This window comes from Apteryx mantelli, chromosome 30, assembly GCF_036417845.1.
Source record: "Apteryx mantelli isolate bAptMan1 chromosome 30, bAptMan1.hap1, whole genome shotgun sequence".
Classification (NCBI taxonomy): domain Eukaryota; kingdom Metazoa; phylum Chordata; class Aves; order Apterygiformes; family Apterygidae; genus Apteryx; species Apteryx mantelli.
Window position 1 is genome coordinate 2503971 of NC_090007.1, and position 14443 is coordinate 2518413.

The 14443-nt window shown below is 42.2% G+C and overlaps 1 protein-coding gene across 1 annotated transcript in view; it reads right to left on the reverse strand.

Moving 5' to 3' along the window:
* Positions 1-14443, reverse strand: part of INSR (insulin receptor) — a 57175-nt gene that overhangs the window by 39535 nt on the left and 3197 nt on the right. The window contains exon 2 of the mRNA XM_067312991.1: positions 8165-8716. Coding sequence (XP_067169092.1) covers positions 8165-8716 — 552 coding nt within the window. The remainder of the gene's footprint in view (positions 1-8164; positions 8717-14443) is intronic.

Below are 14443 nucleotides of genomic sequence, written 5' to 3' on the forward strand. Positions count from 1 at the left end.
TCCTCCCCCCTTCCCTGCCCCAGACAATTCACTTTTCAAAAAAAAAAAAAAAAAAAAAAAAAAAAAAAAGAGAATGACTCCATTCTAGGAAAATCTTGCTTCGGGGTCAGACTAAAGTGAAGTGTGAGGAGCAGCAAGAGTCAGAAAGCCAGGAACAGAACATCCTACGACTTCTCAGTCTGCAGGTATTTTCTCTGGGCTCTGGCAAGCTTGCTCTCTCAGTCGCCTTAACTCTGTGCATTGACTTAAAACCCATCAGTCTTTCGCTGTAACTTGAGCCGAGGCGCAGCTCATCGTGTCGGGCCCTGAAATTCCAGCGTGGCCACGTACCAGCAGCAACGTCAATTCTGCAGGAGCCCCAAGTGACCAGCAGTCAGAGGTGCATGTCCCCGGCAGCCTTACAAGTTACAGGGAAAGCAAAGCATTTCAGTAGGTCTACGAACAGATTAATAAAATTCCCCTTTCCCCAACAAAAGTGATGCTACAAACCTGACAACCTTCATCACGCACACTCAGGCTAATCTTACTGAGTACCTGCCGCTCTCATTATGTTTGCGTATGAACAAGAGTTGTAACATTAAAGAGCTCAACTGCCCAGCACCAGCCAGGGCTCTGGTGACTACAGAGTGGTAGCTGACATCAGCAGATGTTTAAACCGCTGAATTTTAAATTACAATAGAGCAGTATTTCTTGACATCCTTGAAAAAGAGCATCTCTAACCCGATACGCAAGATTAAAATCATATTTACTTTTTTCAAGAGCTGAAGTGATGCCAGAGAAACTAGGTACACCCCAAGTTCTTTTACAAAAAGTAAAAGGAAATTATCGTGCTGAATACTATTCTTCTAACCAGACTTTCTTTCCAAGTCTTTTGTAGGAGTTCCTTCAAAGCATCCTCCTCAGAAACTCTGAGACCTCTCAAGGGGCCCAAGAGGCAGCCTCTGGCCAGGTAAGCAGGAAAGCAGGTTCCCAAGTTAAGGAATTCACGTTTCTGGTACTGAGCTAGAAGCTCCTTGCTCATATGGAGCGAAATGTTGCCTGGTGCTAGGCCTTCTATTCTACAGCAATTCTGATCATATTTTGAAGGAGGGAGAAGGAGATCCCAGGTCAGAAAGCTTCCTGGACACAAACAGGTGCCGAGGATACTGCACTAGCTCTGCAGTTCATTTAAATAGAGATTTCAAAGGGAAGCCAGATTTAAATGAAAACACTGTACTCACCCGGCCAAGATTTAAGTACTGCACAGAGCCAAAGTTAATTCTCTGTTTGTGTTAAATGCCATAAGCCAAAATAAAAGCAACACTGATGACTCTCCAATAACATCAGCGTAGCCAACGCAGCGCCCCCCCGCCAGCACCTCATCTAAAACCTAGATACGGATTATGAACACACTCGGTTGCGCTCCACAGCATTCGATACGCAAGCCGTGCAGCGCCAGTTCGTGCGCTTACGCAACGCCAGCCGCAAACTCGGGATCAAAGCAGCAACTGAAATAACTACAGGCACGTCGCAAGCAGCTCAGCTGCGTGCCAGGCGGCCCCGGCCGGCACCCCCCCACCTTCCCGCTCCCCGTGCTCCTTCCCAGCCAGCCCAGGGCCCTAATTAAGGAGCATAAACATCCCAGCGAGTTCATTCACATCCCTCCAATAGGAACTTGCACACAATTATAGGATATAATTGGGAAGCGGGATCACTGAACTTATAACCAGCTATTGTTACGAACCGAGAGGGGGGTTAGCGTTGCTTCCTCCAGGACACAGACAGTTATTCACCAACTCTAATTAATCATGAAGTCCTGAAATCCTCAACCTTTCAGCTAGAAACAATCTTTGCGCTGGTCACACTTTTTGTTGTTTTTTTTTTAAACCACAGAATTTATGGACAGAGGCAATTCCTGTCAAATGCAATTCCTGAGAGAGAGAGATGTTAAAGTGCTTTGCCAAGTCACATATTTCTCTTGGTCTCATTACACACTGCATGTATTTCTCTGTATGGACCCAAGCAGTTCACAGACCTTTCGAGGCCTCCTACAAGAAGCCTGTCCAGACCTTCACCATAAAATGAAAGCAGCTATACCAGCATGCATACCTGAAATTTATTTTGCCCTATTTGCATAAACCATCATGAGCTGGGGATCAGAATTGTAGGGAGGGGGGAAAACATACAGGATATATAAATTGTCCGGTTGCTTATCTTGACTTACTGCACCAGGCGCCCCAAGGTTCAGCAAGATTTGCTCTGAATGAAACAATCTCCTCCTCCCTGAGCAAACACATCACACCAGATGAACCATCTTCACTTCCAGAACTCCCATTCACGTGCTGCTAATGCTAGTTAATCCCATCTCTGTGTTTTTTTTTTTACATTCTATGACTACCTGCTTCTAGAAGAAAGGCCAAACAAGACAAAAAACTTTTCCAATTTTCACTGTAGCAGCAGCAAAATCTCATTCTCCTTTTCATCTAATCAAACACGCTGTTTGTCTTGACAAGATCTCTGCACAGAAATTCAGTTACCTTAACTTTGGGGAGAATTCTCTATATTTACTGCTCAACTGTTGGTTGAGCTGGGAATTTGTTCTTCTTCAAAGTGCTGCAAAGACAGAGCAGATCAGATAGTGCTCGAGTCTAAAGTGCTGGTTGGGCATGGGGGGGAGAAGTGAAAGAGCTTGCAAACATTTAAGTGATGGTGCATCTGTGAAGAAGCCCAAGAAACAAAAATGTGGTGAGAATATGGGAGCTGCGCATGCACGGAGGGTTGTTACCAAGTGGAGACTAAGTACTGAAATCCTACAACTGCGTGCGCTCCCAGGTCAGTGGACTGTTAAGAGAAAAGCCGAAGTAGATACTTCTTCACAGCCCAAAGTTTTCTTTGTTGCTGTTGTTGTTTTTTTAACATAAACAGTATATTCTTAAACAGCAATTTGTGTAGACTGTTTTTTTTTTTTTTTCACCCCTTGTCCCCTAATTCTGGGCTGTATCATAGTGCCGAGCACCATAAATCTCTTAATAAGCTCAAGTGAATTAGTTGAGGATATCTAGCCATTCGCAAGCATCGCAATGGCCCCAGCCACGAGTGCTGCACGCACTCAATAAAGCTGCCGCTTAGCAAGGTTCAAACAGACGCCCCCGCGAGATTATCGGGTGTCAGCTTCCATCTGGCATTTGTTAGAGCTGGGGGGGGGAGCAGTTCTTATCAAATCTCTAAATAAAAAGAGCACTTCCACTTCATGTGGTAGCAACTGGAAAAATTTCTTTGTGTTTGAAGCTTTAAAAATATCTTGCCCTTGAGGTTGCCTAAGTCTGTTCGGTGCTTCAAGACCCCTTTCCCATACAAAGGTAATAAAACTAAGCTTATGGTTACAGAAATTCCCAGCACATAAAAATTACAGGAAGCTGTTGCTAAGTAATATTTCTACCTAAGTAAACATCACAAAACGTTTCCCACACACACCTCTGAACTTTGTTATTCAAACCTGCCTTGAAGATGTTCCTGGTCGCAGGATTTCTTCTGGCACCGGTCTCTTTAAAACCACTCAGTTCCATTTCACAGCAGTTTAAAAGCACTTCAGGCTGAGCAATGTTTTTGCAGGTGCTTTGCTGCGTTGCTCATGCTCAGAAACGCAAGCAAGCTACTGAAGCAACTCTTCAGGCCCTCACCTGTCCCCCGCCTGTCCCTTTGTTTTCCCTGAATGGGTCACAAGAAAATTAAGAGACAAGCTCGATTCTCCAGTCCTGCTTGCTATACAACCGTAAAAAAAGGACAAAAATCATTACTTTGACACTATACCTTCCTTTAGCACCTCCTTTGCATGCCAATTATACCAGACTGCCACCCCTTCTGCCTACACCATTTTATCAGCTAGTTCTCCAGTTGGCCCAGGAGGTTTCAGATACCTTCTGCTTTCTTTTAATGGGGTTGTAACTTTGCAATAAATTCTAGATGTACTGACTGAGACACGCATCTTTTGTTTTTACTGCACAAAGCAAGACACAGTTCGAAGAAAGAGTGTATCTACAAGCCTGAAACAGCCGACAGCGTTAAATAATTCAAACTTCTGGCTGGCTGAAGTCCCAAGATCAAGAACAGCATCCTGCAACGGTTTCATTCTAGATGAATAGGAGAACTTGAATTTCATCCTATTCTCTAAGGAATTAAACTCATATTCCAGATATCCATCCTTACAATCCAGGAATGCAGCCTTTCAATATTCACAAGGGACTGTCTAATATTACAGACTGTTTCCCTGCACATTTTTATTTGGCCATTCCACTTTTCCTTCCTATTACCTTTCCCCACCTCCAGATGACTCAATATGCAACTAAAAGGCTGAAGAGCCTTTACAAAGAGGCCATCAAAAACATCAGGCTGCCTCAGAGTATGTACGTACAGAGAAGACTGACTGAAAAGAGAATTGGCAGGAAATCCTATTTTACAGGGAATTGTTTCTTCCTCAAGTGGAGTGACAGACATATAACATTTTTATTGCATAAAAAAAAAAAAGTCATGTGGAAAAAAATGCAAAATACGAAAATCATGTTTGGCAGATCTAAACTGAGGTCTAGGACGTGGCATTTCCAGCATTTTTGTTGTCTGAATTCTTCAGCAAAGACACTCTCTGTACGAACATGTTGCACTGAACTAAGAACTGTATTTTTATGGTAATGAAAATGAGTATTTAAAAAAAAGCCTTATAAAAGTGTGAGCTGAAAGGGTACAAAACCTCCCAAACAGGCACAGCACTTAGCTGCCACAAACAGCATAAGGCTTGACCCAAATTCCAAACAGATTGCACATTGCCCCCCTCCCTTCTTACCCCAAATGTAAGATAATTTAAGTTGGCCTTAACTGAACGACTTGCTTTTCACACCTACACGAGTAATTTACAATTTAGAAAAAAAATAAAAGAAAACTTCAGTTGAGGAAATACATCCTGACCAATCTTAATCTATGCGATATCCACCTACACATCTCTGCACTCGAACACAGATTCCTCAATATTGCAGTTGTTGTTTCCAGTGTGCAGCTGCCCACAGTCCATTTCAGTTCCGCACAGCCCATCTCATGCACAACCTTAGCTCTAACCTCAGTAAGAAAAATCCTTTACTTTGTCGTCTTGAACACGTTATCACTAAAAGAAAAATTTCTGGGCTAGAGTTATAGCTGCAAGTATGATTCAGAGACTTGGATGTGTGCCTCAAAGATAATTACATGCTGTAACCAAAAGTTAGTTACGGAGTTAACAGGGATATTTGGACCAATTAAAATAAAGAAATACCAGAGGAGCATCCTCAGGACGAGCGTGGCATCCCGACAGAGATGACATACATGAAGCGACTGTGGGGAGCAGGCACAGGAAGGACGGGGTTGTTGGGGACCCCACTCCGGTCCCCACCGCTACCCTCTCCCTCCCCAGCGGCACGAGGCTTTTCGGCGCTCGCCCGTCCCTCCGCCTTCCTCGTGCGCTTTCTCAAGCTTCCCGCTGACCCAAGTTTCTCCAGCGAGACTCGCAGCCTGCCGGGCTGGGAAAGTCTGGCACCTTGTGACCTTTCTCTGTGAGCTGACACACATTCTGCAACATCAAAACAATCAGGATTTAAGTGTTCTGAGAGTCTTTTTTCCAATAGACAAAACAGCAAACAGTCACATTTGGCCAGTTGGTCTCAAGGCAGCAGTGCTATCTAGGCAGCCTTCGGGGTTTAGACAGCAACAACTTCCCGGCCAGCGAAGCAAAACAGCAAAAAGGAGATTCTGCACTAAGTGTTATGAATCAACTAAGGATACAAACATCAACTTTTGTAAAAAACAAACAAACAAAACCAAAACAAACTTGCTCTTAGAAAGGTATGATGAAATCGCTACATTTCATCCCTGTATTGGTTAAAAGGGCTAAACTCAAGAGTGCAGGATACTTAAACCCAGCAAGCAGGGAGCCCACAGCACGCTCAACGAGACAGCGGTAGCTGCTGGAGATTCCCCGACAAACTGCAAAAACGCAGAGGGAAAGATGTCACGACATTAGTGCCCTCAGCACTGGGAACTGCTACGAGGCTCTTCAGGCAAGGGAAAGCCAAAGTACAACTCACACAAGCTTACGGTAATCTTGACAAAACAATTACACACGCTAAGAATACGTTAGGGCTGGCACAAGAACAAAGACGACAGTTCTTCCACTAACGGATTCACTAAATAAATGTCACTTAATCTCCACCATAGTTATTAGTGTGCACCTATGTTAAAAGTTTCACCACTTAATACTAATCAAAACCAGTTAAAATAAGTCATGAGGCATGCAGGCAGGTGTCACAAGGCAAAACATAACAAATTCCATCTCGGTGAGAACACCGACTACCAATAAAAGTACAAATCTTACCATTCAAAACAAAGACAAATTAGTAAAAATAAGACTTGTCGAGTGTGTGTTTTTGAAGATGCATATCGATTACAGCCAAAGTCTAAGAGCACTGCTTCTCTAAATCTTGTAAAAGGAAAAGAGAAAACCAAATGAAAGCTTTTGTATACTAATTCTAGTTGAATGATTTCAAAAGCAATCCAATGGGCGTGTTTAGCTTGGCTTTCTTAAGTAACTAAGCTAAGTTAGTGTGTGATAATGCATGGGTATCCTCCAAAAAATTCAGCTGAATTTGGATGAGAGGCTCAGGACCTGAGATTTCTGCCCCTCTGGTAAAATTTTACATTCATACATGTTTCATGGAAATAGGCAGTCATATGAAGGAGAGAAACCATACAATCCACCCACTGTAGCACAGCCACAGAAAGCCTGCAGGCATGAGACACTACGAAGGGTCTAGCCACAGAAGAAGTTTCAATTAGATCTCATTCCCTATTAAATAATAGAAAACACAAAACAAGAACGCATAAGAAACCAAGTTTCAGTGCCGATAACTGTACACCAGAAGAATTTAGAAATTAAAATGCTCTATAACCTTCCTTTTCATTTTAAGAAAGGCATACACATATGTTTGCAAGTTCATGCTCATACCCTCCTCTTCTGGCAATACAAAATAGCCACTTTCTTAAAAAGAAAGCCAGACAATTTGAGGTGAGTAGCAGCAGAGGGGAAACCACATTAATTTCATTAGTTTATGCATACTGCTAGGAACTTCTTCTCCAATTTGGCACTTAGCACTCAGAGGTGCCCTTTAAAGCTTGGCAAGAAATTCTCCCCAGCCCGCAAGTTTCCTAGTTTCATCTTAGGACACACTACTTCATTTGGATGCACTACCTCCAGAAAGCCAGACAACTCTAAATGTGTCAGTTCCACCTCAGTTGCTCCCCATCAGTCAGATATAACATAAATCAAGGTAAATATATATTAAAATTAAACTTAAGGTCAGATTTTTAGTTACAAGGTTAAAAAAAACAAGCCTGGAAGAAATTAAAAGCAACTCGAATACCATTTAAGAATTGGAGTTCCAGGCTTACAATAGCACCAACCTTCCTGAACACACCTTCAGCTCTGAACCAAGACCCCAGCCTGAACGGCTGTTTACTTCACCCTCCCCACGACTCCTGCCACGGGCAATCCCTCTCCAAGTTCTCCTCTAGTGTTTCCCCCGTCCCTTTTCTTTGAGTCTGACTTGGCTTCCAGCTTCTTACTCTGTGCAAATATTGCTCACTCACTCACGTCTTGCGCCTTCTTTTTATGGAATGAAGATTTCAATAGAAAGGGAAACGCACCCTTCTGGAGTTGGGTGTATTCCATAAAGACTTTCCCCCGGCTCTGCTCTCTTTCAGCCTGCTACACACTTTCACTCAAACTGGACTTTTAAGCTTATACCAAAGCCTTGTCAGAGTTATAGTACCACTTTAACTATTATATAAGATACTGGTTACACCCACAGTCTGTTAAGCTTGTGAGCTGTAGGCAGTCCCTAACTTTCTAGAGAAATCAAACACAAATGGTTTTGGATACAGTATTCACATAGGTGGAAGAACTGCTATAACAGCCTAATTCCAGAGGGCCTCCCCTTCCTTCTTGCCCTCACCCACCTGCTGTCAATTGTGAGCTTTGCTTGAGGGGAGAAGGAATCTGTGTTTAAAAGGCAGCAGTTAATAGGTATAAATTAACCCTTCAATAGATCTGATAGGTTAAAAACAGACAACAAAACTATAATCAGCGTATATCATTCTGCAGACCTACCTCTCTGGCAGCGATCATGGGTCCAGCAGCGTTCAATGAAAATGCCGTTTATTACAGTAGGCGGACAGTTGCTTTTCCCTTTCACAGTTCCTGGACACACGTCTCCACACTCTTCTTTGTCATCCTTGTTGGCAACGATGTAATTATCTTCGACAGAATCCAAAATCCTTGACCAGTCAATCGTGGACAAGTAACACAGTTCGTTGTTCTTCTCGATCCGCACAGCACCTCGAGTTATGTTCATCAGGTTATAGAGGCCAATCTCCTTCAAGTGAACCATCTCAAAAATGACTAGCGCATAGTTAAAAAATAGATGAGTTCCTCGAATCACAGTGAGGTTAGGGAAAAGTCCCTTTAAACTCTCTAGGCCATACACACGAAAAAGAAGCAAGTAGTCTGTAATCATAGTCAGTTTAGGAAAGCTGAGCTCACGGAAATCTTCAGGCTTGGTTTTAAACATCAGCAATATTTGCAAGTGGCCCTCAATCACAGTGCAGTTCTCAAGCATATTCAGCCGGGTCAGATTGTTGCGAATGTCCATGCTTCTGCAAACTGGAAGGCAAAGAACAATTATTATATTTTTAAGGTAATTGCTTTAGTTTTCTAGATACACATATTTTTCCAATCATACCACAGTATATAGCAATGTTCAGAATACACGGCTAGGCTCTTTTCAATAAAGCAGGCTGCAAGCGTTAGGAAACACACTGTTGGGAACGCTCCCTGATATATGATTACAAAATAAGACAGAGTATTTCACAATTTTTTTCTGCCATCTTGAGTTTCTGGGTATTACTTCTATCACGACTGGAGCTGTAACACCAGTCTTTAGATGTCACTTGGCATTCACAAAAGTAAGATGCGTCTATGCAACAGAGTGTTTTCTTTAGATAGTTGCCAGCGACACACCTACCTCATCTCAGATTGTGCAATTAATGCCAGTGGATTAGAGGGAGTAATTTAGAATGGTTGCAGGGAGGGGAAGATAGGAAATGGTAGTACTCCAGAAGAGAAGAAAAAACCCTGGAAATACACACATGAAAGAGTACAGCCTATACTCTTGCTCAGACTTTACTGACAGAAATAATTTACCGCATTAATAATTATTGCCCGAAGCATTCTTTTCAGATTAGAGGGGTTTTGTTACTATATTCTAAAGGTTGGAAACCTCCCTGCCTTAAATATTGAGGCAATTCATTGAGTAGAACCAACAACCCGGAGAAAGAACTGGCAAAGTGAACAATTCCATCCAGCGCAAATTAGAAAGTAAACAGAATAATATGAATCCAGACACCAGCAAAGCCAGGAACAGAAAGAAAAAAGCTTGGACTGGAAACAAGTGTTTATTCTAAACATGGGTAAGAAGTCAAGAATGAAATCTAGAGCACTGGGCCTGTGCGACACCACGGAAGCCCCAGCCACAGCCCTTCAAACCAGACTTCAAAGAAGCCTCAAGCCGTAAGGGAATCCCTGCAGAAAGGGAAGCCTGGCTGGTGATCCGGGGGCACAGGACAAGACTAGGAAAGCTTGAACCAGAGAGAGAGAGGGGAGCCCCCCGGGAGCTGAAAGCACAACACCTTTCGTCTTGCGTCACTCTGTGTAAACTTCACTGACTACAAAATCACCGTATCACAGCTTCAGGAAATCATCCAGCAACCAAACCTTACAAAACTGATGTACAGACAGACGTTCGGTATTTACGATTATCTGACTCCTCACAGTTTTACACATACCATGCTGTGTGGTACAGAAATAAGTCGGATGCAAACGTCTTAATGATTATTCAAAAATTCACTTAACTGCAATAAAAAAAATAAATTTGGCAACACTAATACAGGATTCAGAGCAATGTTATTGCCCAACAGGATTTTTTGGCACTATATACAAGTCGTTTCATAAATTGCTTTCTGGAAGAAAAAGTTAATGCACACAGTGCATCGGGAAAAAAAAAAAAGTATTTTTCTTTTAAAGTGGCAAAGAAAATCTGATGACCAACTAGCAGTAACCTCTTTGCCCTGTGAAAAACTGCAACCAAAGTGGAAGTCAGCCAAAAAGCTGCCTTGCTGCACGTCCCAACCATGTGATAAAAAAAACGGGAGCACAACAAATGCAGTTAAAGAAGTTCTTTTAATATTTATCTTAAACAATTAAGATAGGTATTACCAAGGAAGCAAGTGTATGACAGGGCAGACCCCATTACACAGGTCTTTCAGCAAGAGCTGAAAATTTCAAACCAGTTACCACATTTTGCTCAACAGTATCTAGGAAGACTGTTTGTGCCTCTTAACTTGAGAGCATGGTGGGCAGGGCAGAAGGCAAAACCTCGAAGAAATTTGTTCATTGGAACAAGGCTCATTTTTTTCTAGTATCAATTAAAATCGGAACACATTTGTATGTTACTCTGAATTTAACAAACTGCCTGGGCTGAGAAGCTATTAACTTCCCTATGACTTCGCTACAGCTTCTGACGAGGACAAGGATGGCACAACACTCGATCAAAAAGCAGCAATCAGTGGGAGCAGCATCACTGCTGATCAGCTGGTGACAAACTGAAAAACTTCAACAAACCTACAGAAGTTTTGCAGAAGGAAAAAATAATTCCCGGTCATACGCAAACCAGGAAAGAGCAAAGGTAGGGAGACTTTCCCTCAAGTTATTTCTTACTGAAAGACTTGTGTGTCTCATCACATAGGAGACTCTTCTCTATTAAAGTCAAAAATCAAAAAAGAATTTGTACACATTATTAATTACAATTATCAAAACACATAAATAAAATCCTGCCTTTATGCCAATGGTTTCTTTGGGAAAGGAGAAACAACAGCAGGACAAATAAAACTCAACAAATATTGAAATTCAATGTACAAGTCACTGATGCAGCTAAAACTATCTGGTAATAGAAAATCCACCTTCCTGGTTCTTAATAACTGCTGAGTACCCAGGTAACATACAGCAAGCTAAGGTGCCACCCAGGACCAAGTGCTATACCACAGCATAAAGTACTATCTAGAGTAATTTGAATGTATACAGCTAACCTTAAGAAAACTGAAAACTAAAGAACAAAACAAAAAAAAACACAACTCAACTCTACAGACGAATTACTTCCAAAAATAAAAGCTCTAGGCTTTTATTGCAGCTCAAAACCACAAGATGCATCTCTACACTAAGCACAACTATCCGAGTCTTTCATCATCTCAACTAGAAGTTCTCGACTGGCCACGAGCCGGCCCCCAACCCCCAGAGATCGCCCTGCTCTTCTGAGAGCTGAGCCCTCTGGAAGGAGGGGACACCAAAACCTTGAGGACCGGTGAAGAGAACTGCCAGGTTCGACACAGTGAAGATGCCGCCCTCCGCGTGCTGTGCTGTGGCTGCGCTACGGGCCGCGAGAACAGCCCCATCAGCCAGGAACGGAGCTGAGGGACCCAGTCCGAAGGAGGTTTCCTGGGTGGGAAGCTGCAGGCACCACAAGCGGGACACCAAGCACCAGAACAAGCTGTTATCCCATTTGGCCGAGAAAAGGATACATGTCCCAAAAGGCTTCTTGGAGAGCGTTCACCGCTTTTATCCAGCAACAAGCTGATCCTCTGCCTCCCCCGAGTTCACGGCACTCACCACTTTTCTAGATACTCAAAAGAAGCCAGATTACCGAACTGCTCATGAATCCGATTCGCATCGCTGCTGGCTTGCAAAGCTCACAAATGCAGCAAGTACTGCTGCTCCTGGTTCAATCGGCCAGAAAGTCGTTCAAAAATTTTCTTCCCTCTTCCAAAAACGCAAAAATCTAAGTGTCCATGCAGGGTATAAGCCTCCCTCACCTTCAGCTTCCCCTATCCCGAAATATATCCCCCCGCCGCAGTTCACAGAGAAGGTAGCCAAAGGCTACGACAGCCAAATGTTTTCACGAGGTGCGTTGAAGAACAGTTAGTTGAAACTGAACCTAAAAAAAGACAGGTGATGCTTGCGAGTAAACAGCAAAGCATTTTGAAGAGTTAAATAATCAAATAAATCCACGGGAGCTGGAAGTACACATCCACAAGCTGTCAGTTCAGTTTGCCTTCTAGAACTATTTTTGTATTTTTGGCCAATTCTAAACTCTCAGAGAAAGCATTACTTGTAAGCAGCGCTGTCGGCGCCGGCCAGACAGGAGATTCCACACGCCCTGGCAAACAAGGAGCTGACCTTAGTTATTCAAACTTTGCTATTGCTCGGCTTTAAAAGCAGCAATGTAATAAACTGGTACATTGTCTGCTATGTTTAGGAAATTCCAATACTGGGAGCTACTGCACAAATCCTTTTAATGGAAAGTGCTCAAATGCTGCAATACTAGCATTGTATGGAAACGTGCGCAGCATTTAGAACAAATTAGAGGTTTGCTGCTGTAATAAACAGCTGAATAAAAGGCACAAACTACCATAACTGTAAATCTAAAAAATAAGATTAAAGGGATTTATCCAGATTTTTACATATCTGGAGAAAAATCACACTTAAGAATTATTTTTCATATTCCATTTTAGTTTAGCTTTTAAGTGATAAATATCACCACAGTATCTGAGTTTCTTTTTTACCACTTCAAGGACCAAGGAGATCAAGTTAGGAATATCTGATAAAATGTGCTTTTCTGTTGTAGGGATCTGAGTCGTTTCCTGCTTTTGAATTCTCTTCAGCAGTTTGCATCTTCTATTCATGCAGTAGCTGTTCAAGTCACCCCATAAATATACTGTTACCAAGACAACAAAAAGCAGTTTTAAGCAAAGTAATAAGTGTTTTTCCACAGCTTTGCTCAATAGTACTTCTTCTGTGGGGACAGGGGAATTATGTAGCGATTCAGTATGAAGGCTAGTCAGGTTTGGTCCAGAAGAAAGAGACCAAAGTTGAGAAGTCAATTTTAAGTAAGACAATCTGTTTTCAAAAATACAGAAAACAGCTTTCAGGAAAAGAAAAACCTCAGATTGATTCTCTAGTAGTAGGCCCCAAACTATTCCTGTTCAAAAGAGAGGCAAAATCTCCACTAAACTTCACCAGGAGCAGGAATACAACATTACACCGTCAGAGAGGAAACACTACATCCCTAGTTCCTGAGCTATTCAAAGTAACTTGGGAAAAACAAACAAACAAAACATTATAGACTTGTTTCATCAGACCCCCAAGAAAAAAGTTGCAAGGCATGCTTTTTAGAGCAAACGAACCAAAAAAACCAAAACAAAACAAACAAAACAATCCAATCCAAGAGGCCAAGTCTCTTGAACAAACTAGTTTGGTAACAACCTTAAAGTACTGAATGAAGAAACCAGATCTGATGTCAGAGGTTACTTTTCAAGATACAGTCTAAGCGGGGGAATATCTGGAACTTAAGCCTTGTTTATAGTAAATTGCTTGGATACCAAACCTTAATGATTCGCTACTTCAAAGCTCTGGCTCTCTAACGGTCAAGAGCAGGAGGATACCGCAGCACCGCACACAAAGATCACAAACCACTCTAGATTTAAAAAAAAATGTTGAATTAGCCAGTGGTTAAGTGGTCACTGCCCACTTGAATAAATGAATTATTGAAGAAAAATGACACTCACTTTGATCAACTCAAAAGCTTTGTAATTCTATCTAATGCTGACTTTTAGAAGTGATATTAGGCAATTGGAAAAAGGGCTTTCAAGTGTTTTTGGGGATAACTGGATGTTACCGTGCCTCAGCAGTTAAGTGACAGGTTGGTAGAAGGGACAGTAAGGCAGTTTCCAGCCTACTGCAACACTGAACAGGAAAATATCTAATTGTGAAAAACTTATTTTTAAACTTCGATTTTCCACCTCAGCCATCTAGATCTGAGCAATGAAGCAAATTCGGATATGCATTTAAAAGTGAGTCTGTTTATAAACCTCTGGCCTGCTCAGATACCATCTCAGATGGCTGTTATCTTCCACTAGTCAAGAGATCGGTGCTGAACTAAGGGCAAACCTGTCGTGGAGACTGCTTTCTTTAATGCCAAAAGCATATGTACCCTCACAACCTAGCCTACAAAGCCCCACTGAATTCTGTGACTTCTCCTCAAACGTGGTTTGCTATACCATTACGCTCCCCATGTTAAAATCAAAACAGTAACAGAAAAAATAAGATTTCTACTGCTATGTTTTCCATGCAAAGATAAAAGGCAGTGAAGTAAGAGCATCCCGGGACCACGGGAGATCAATTAGGGGAATGGAAGTCAGTACTAACAGACCTTAAGATCCCGCTTACTGCAAAGGGAGCAGGAACAGATTTGATATGTTGCCAATATCAACATAACTTATA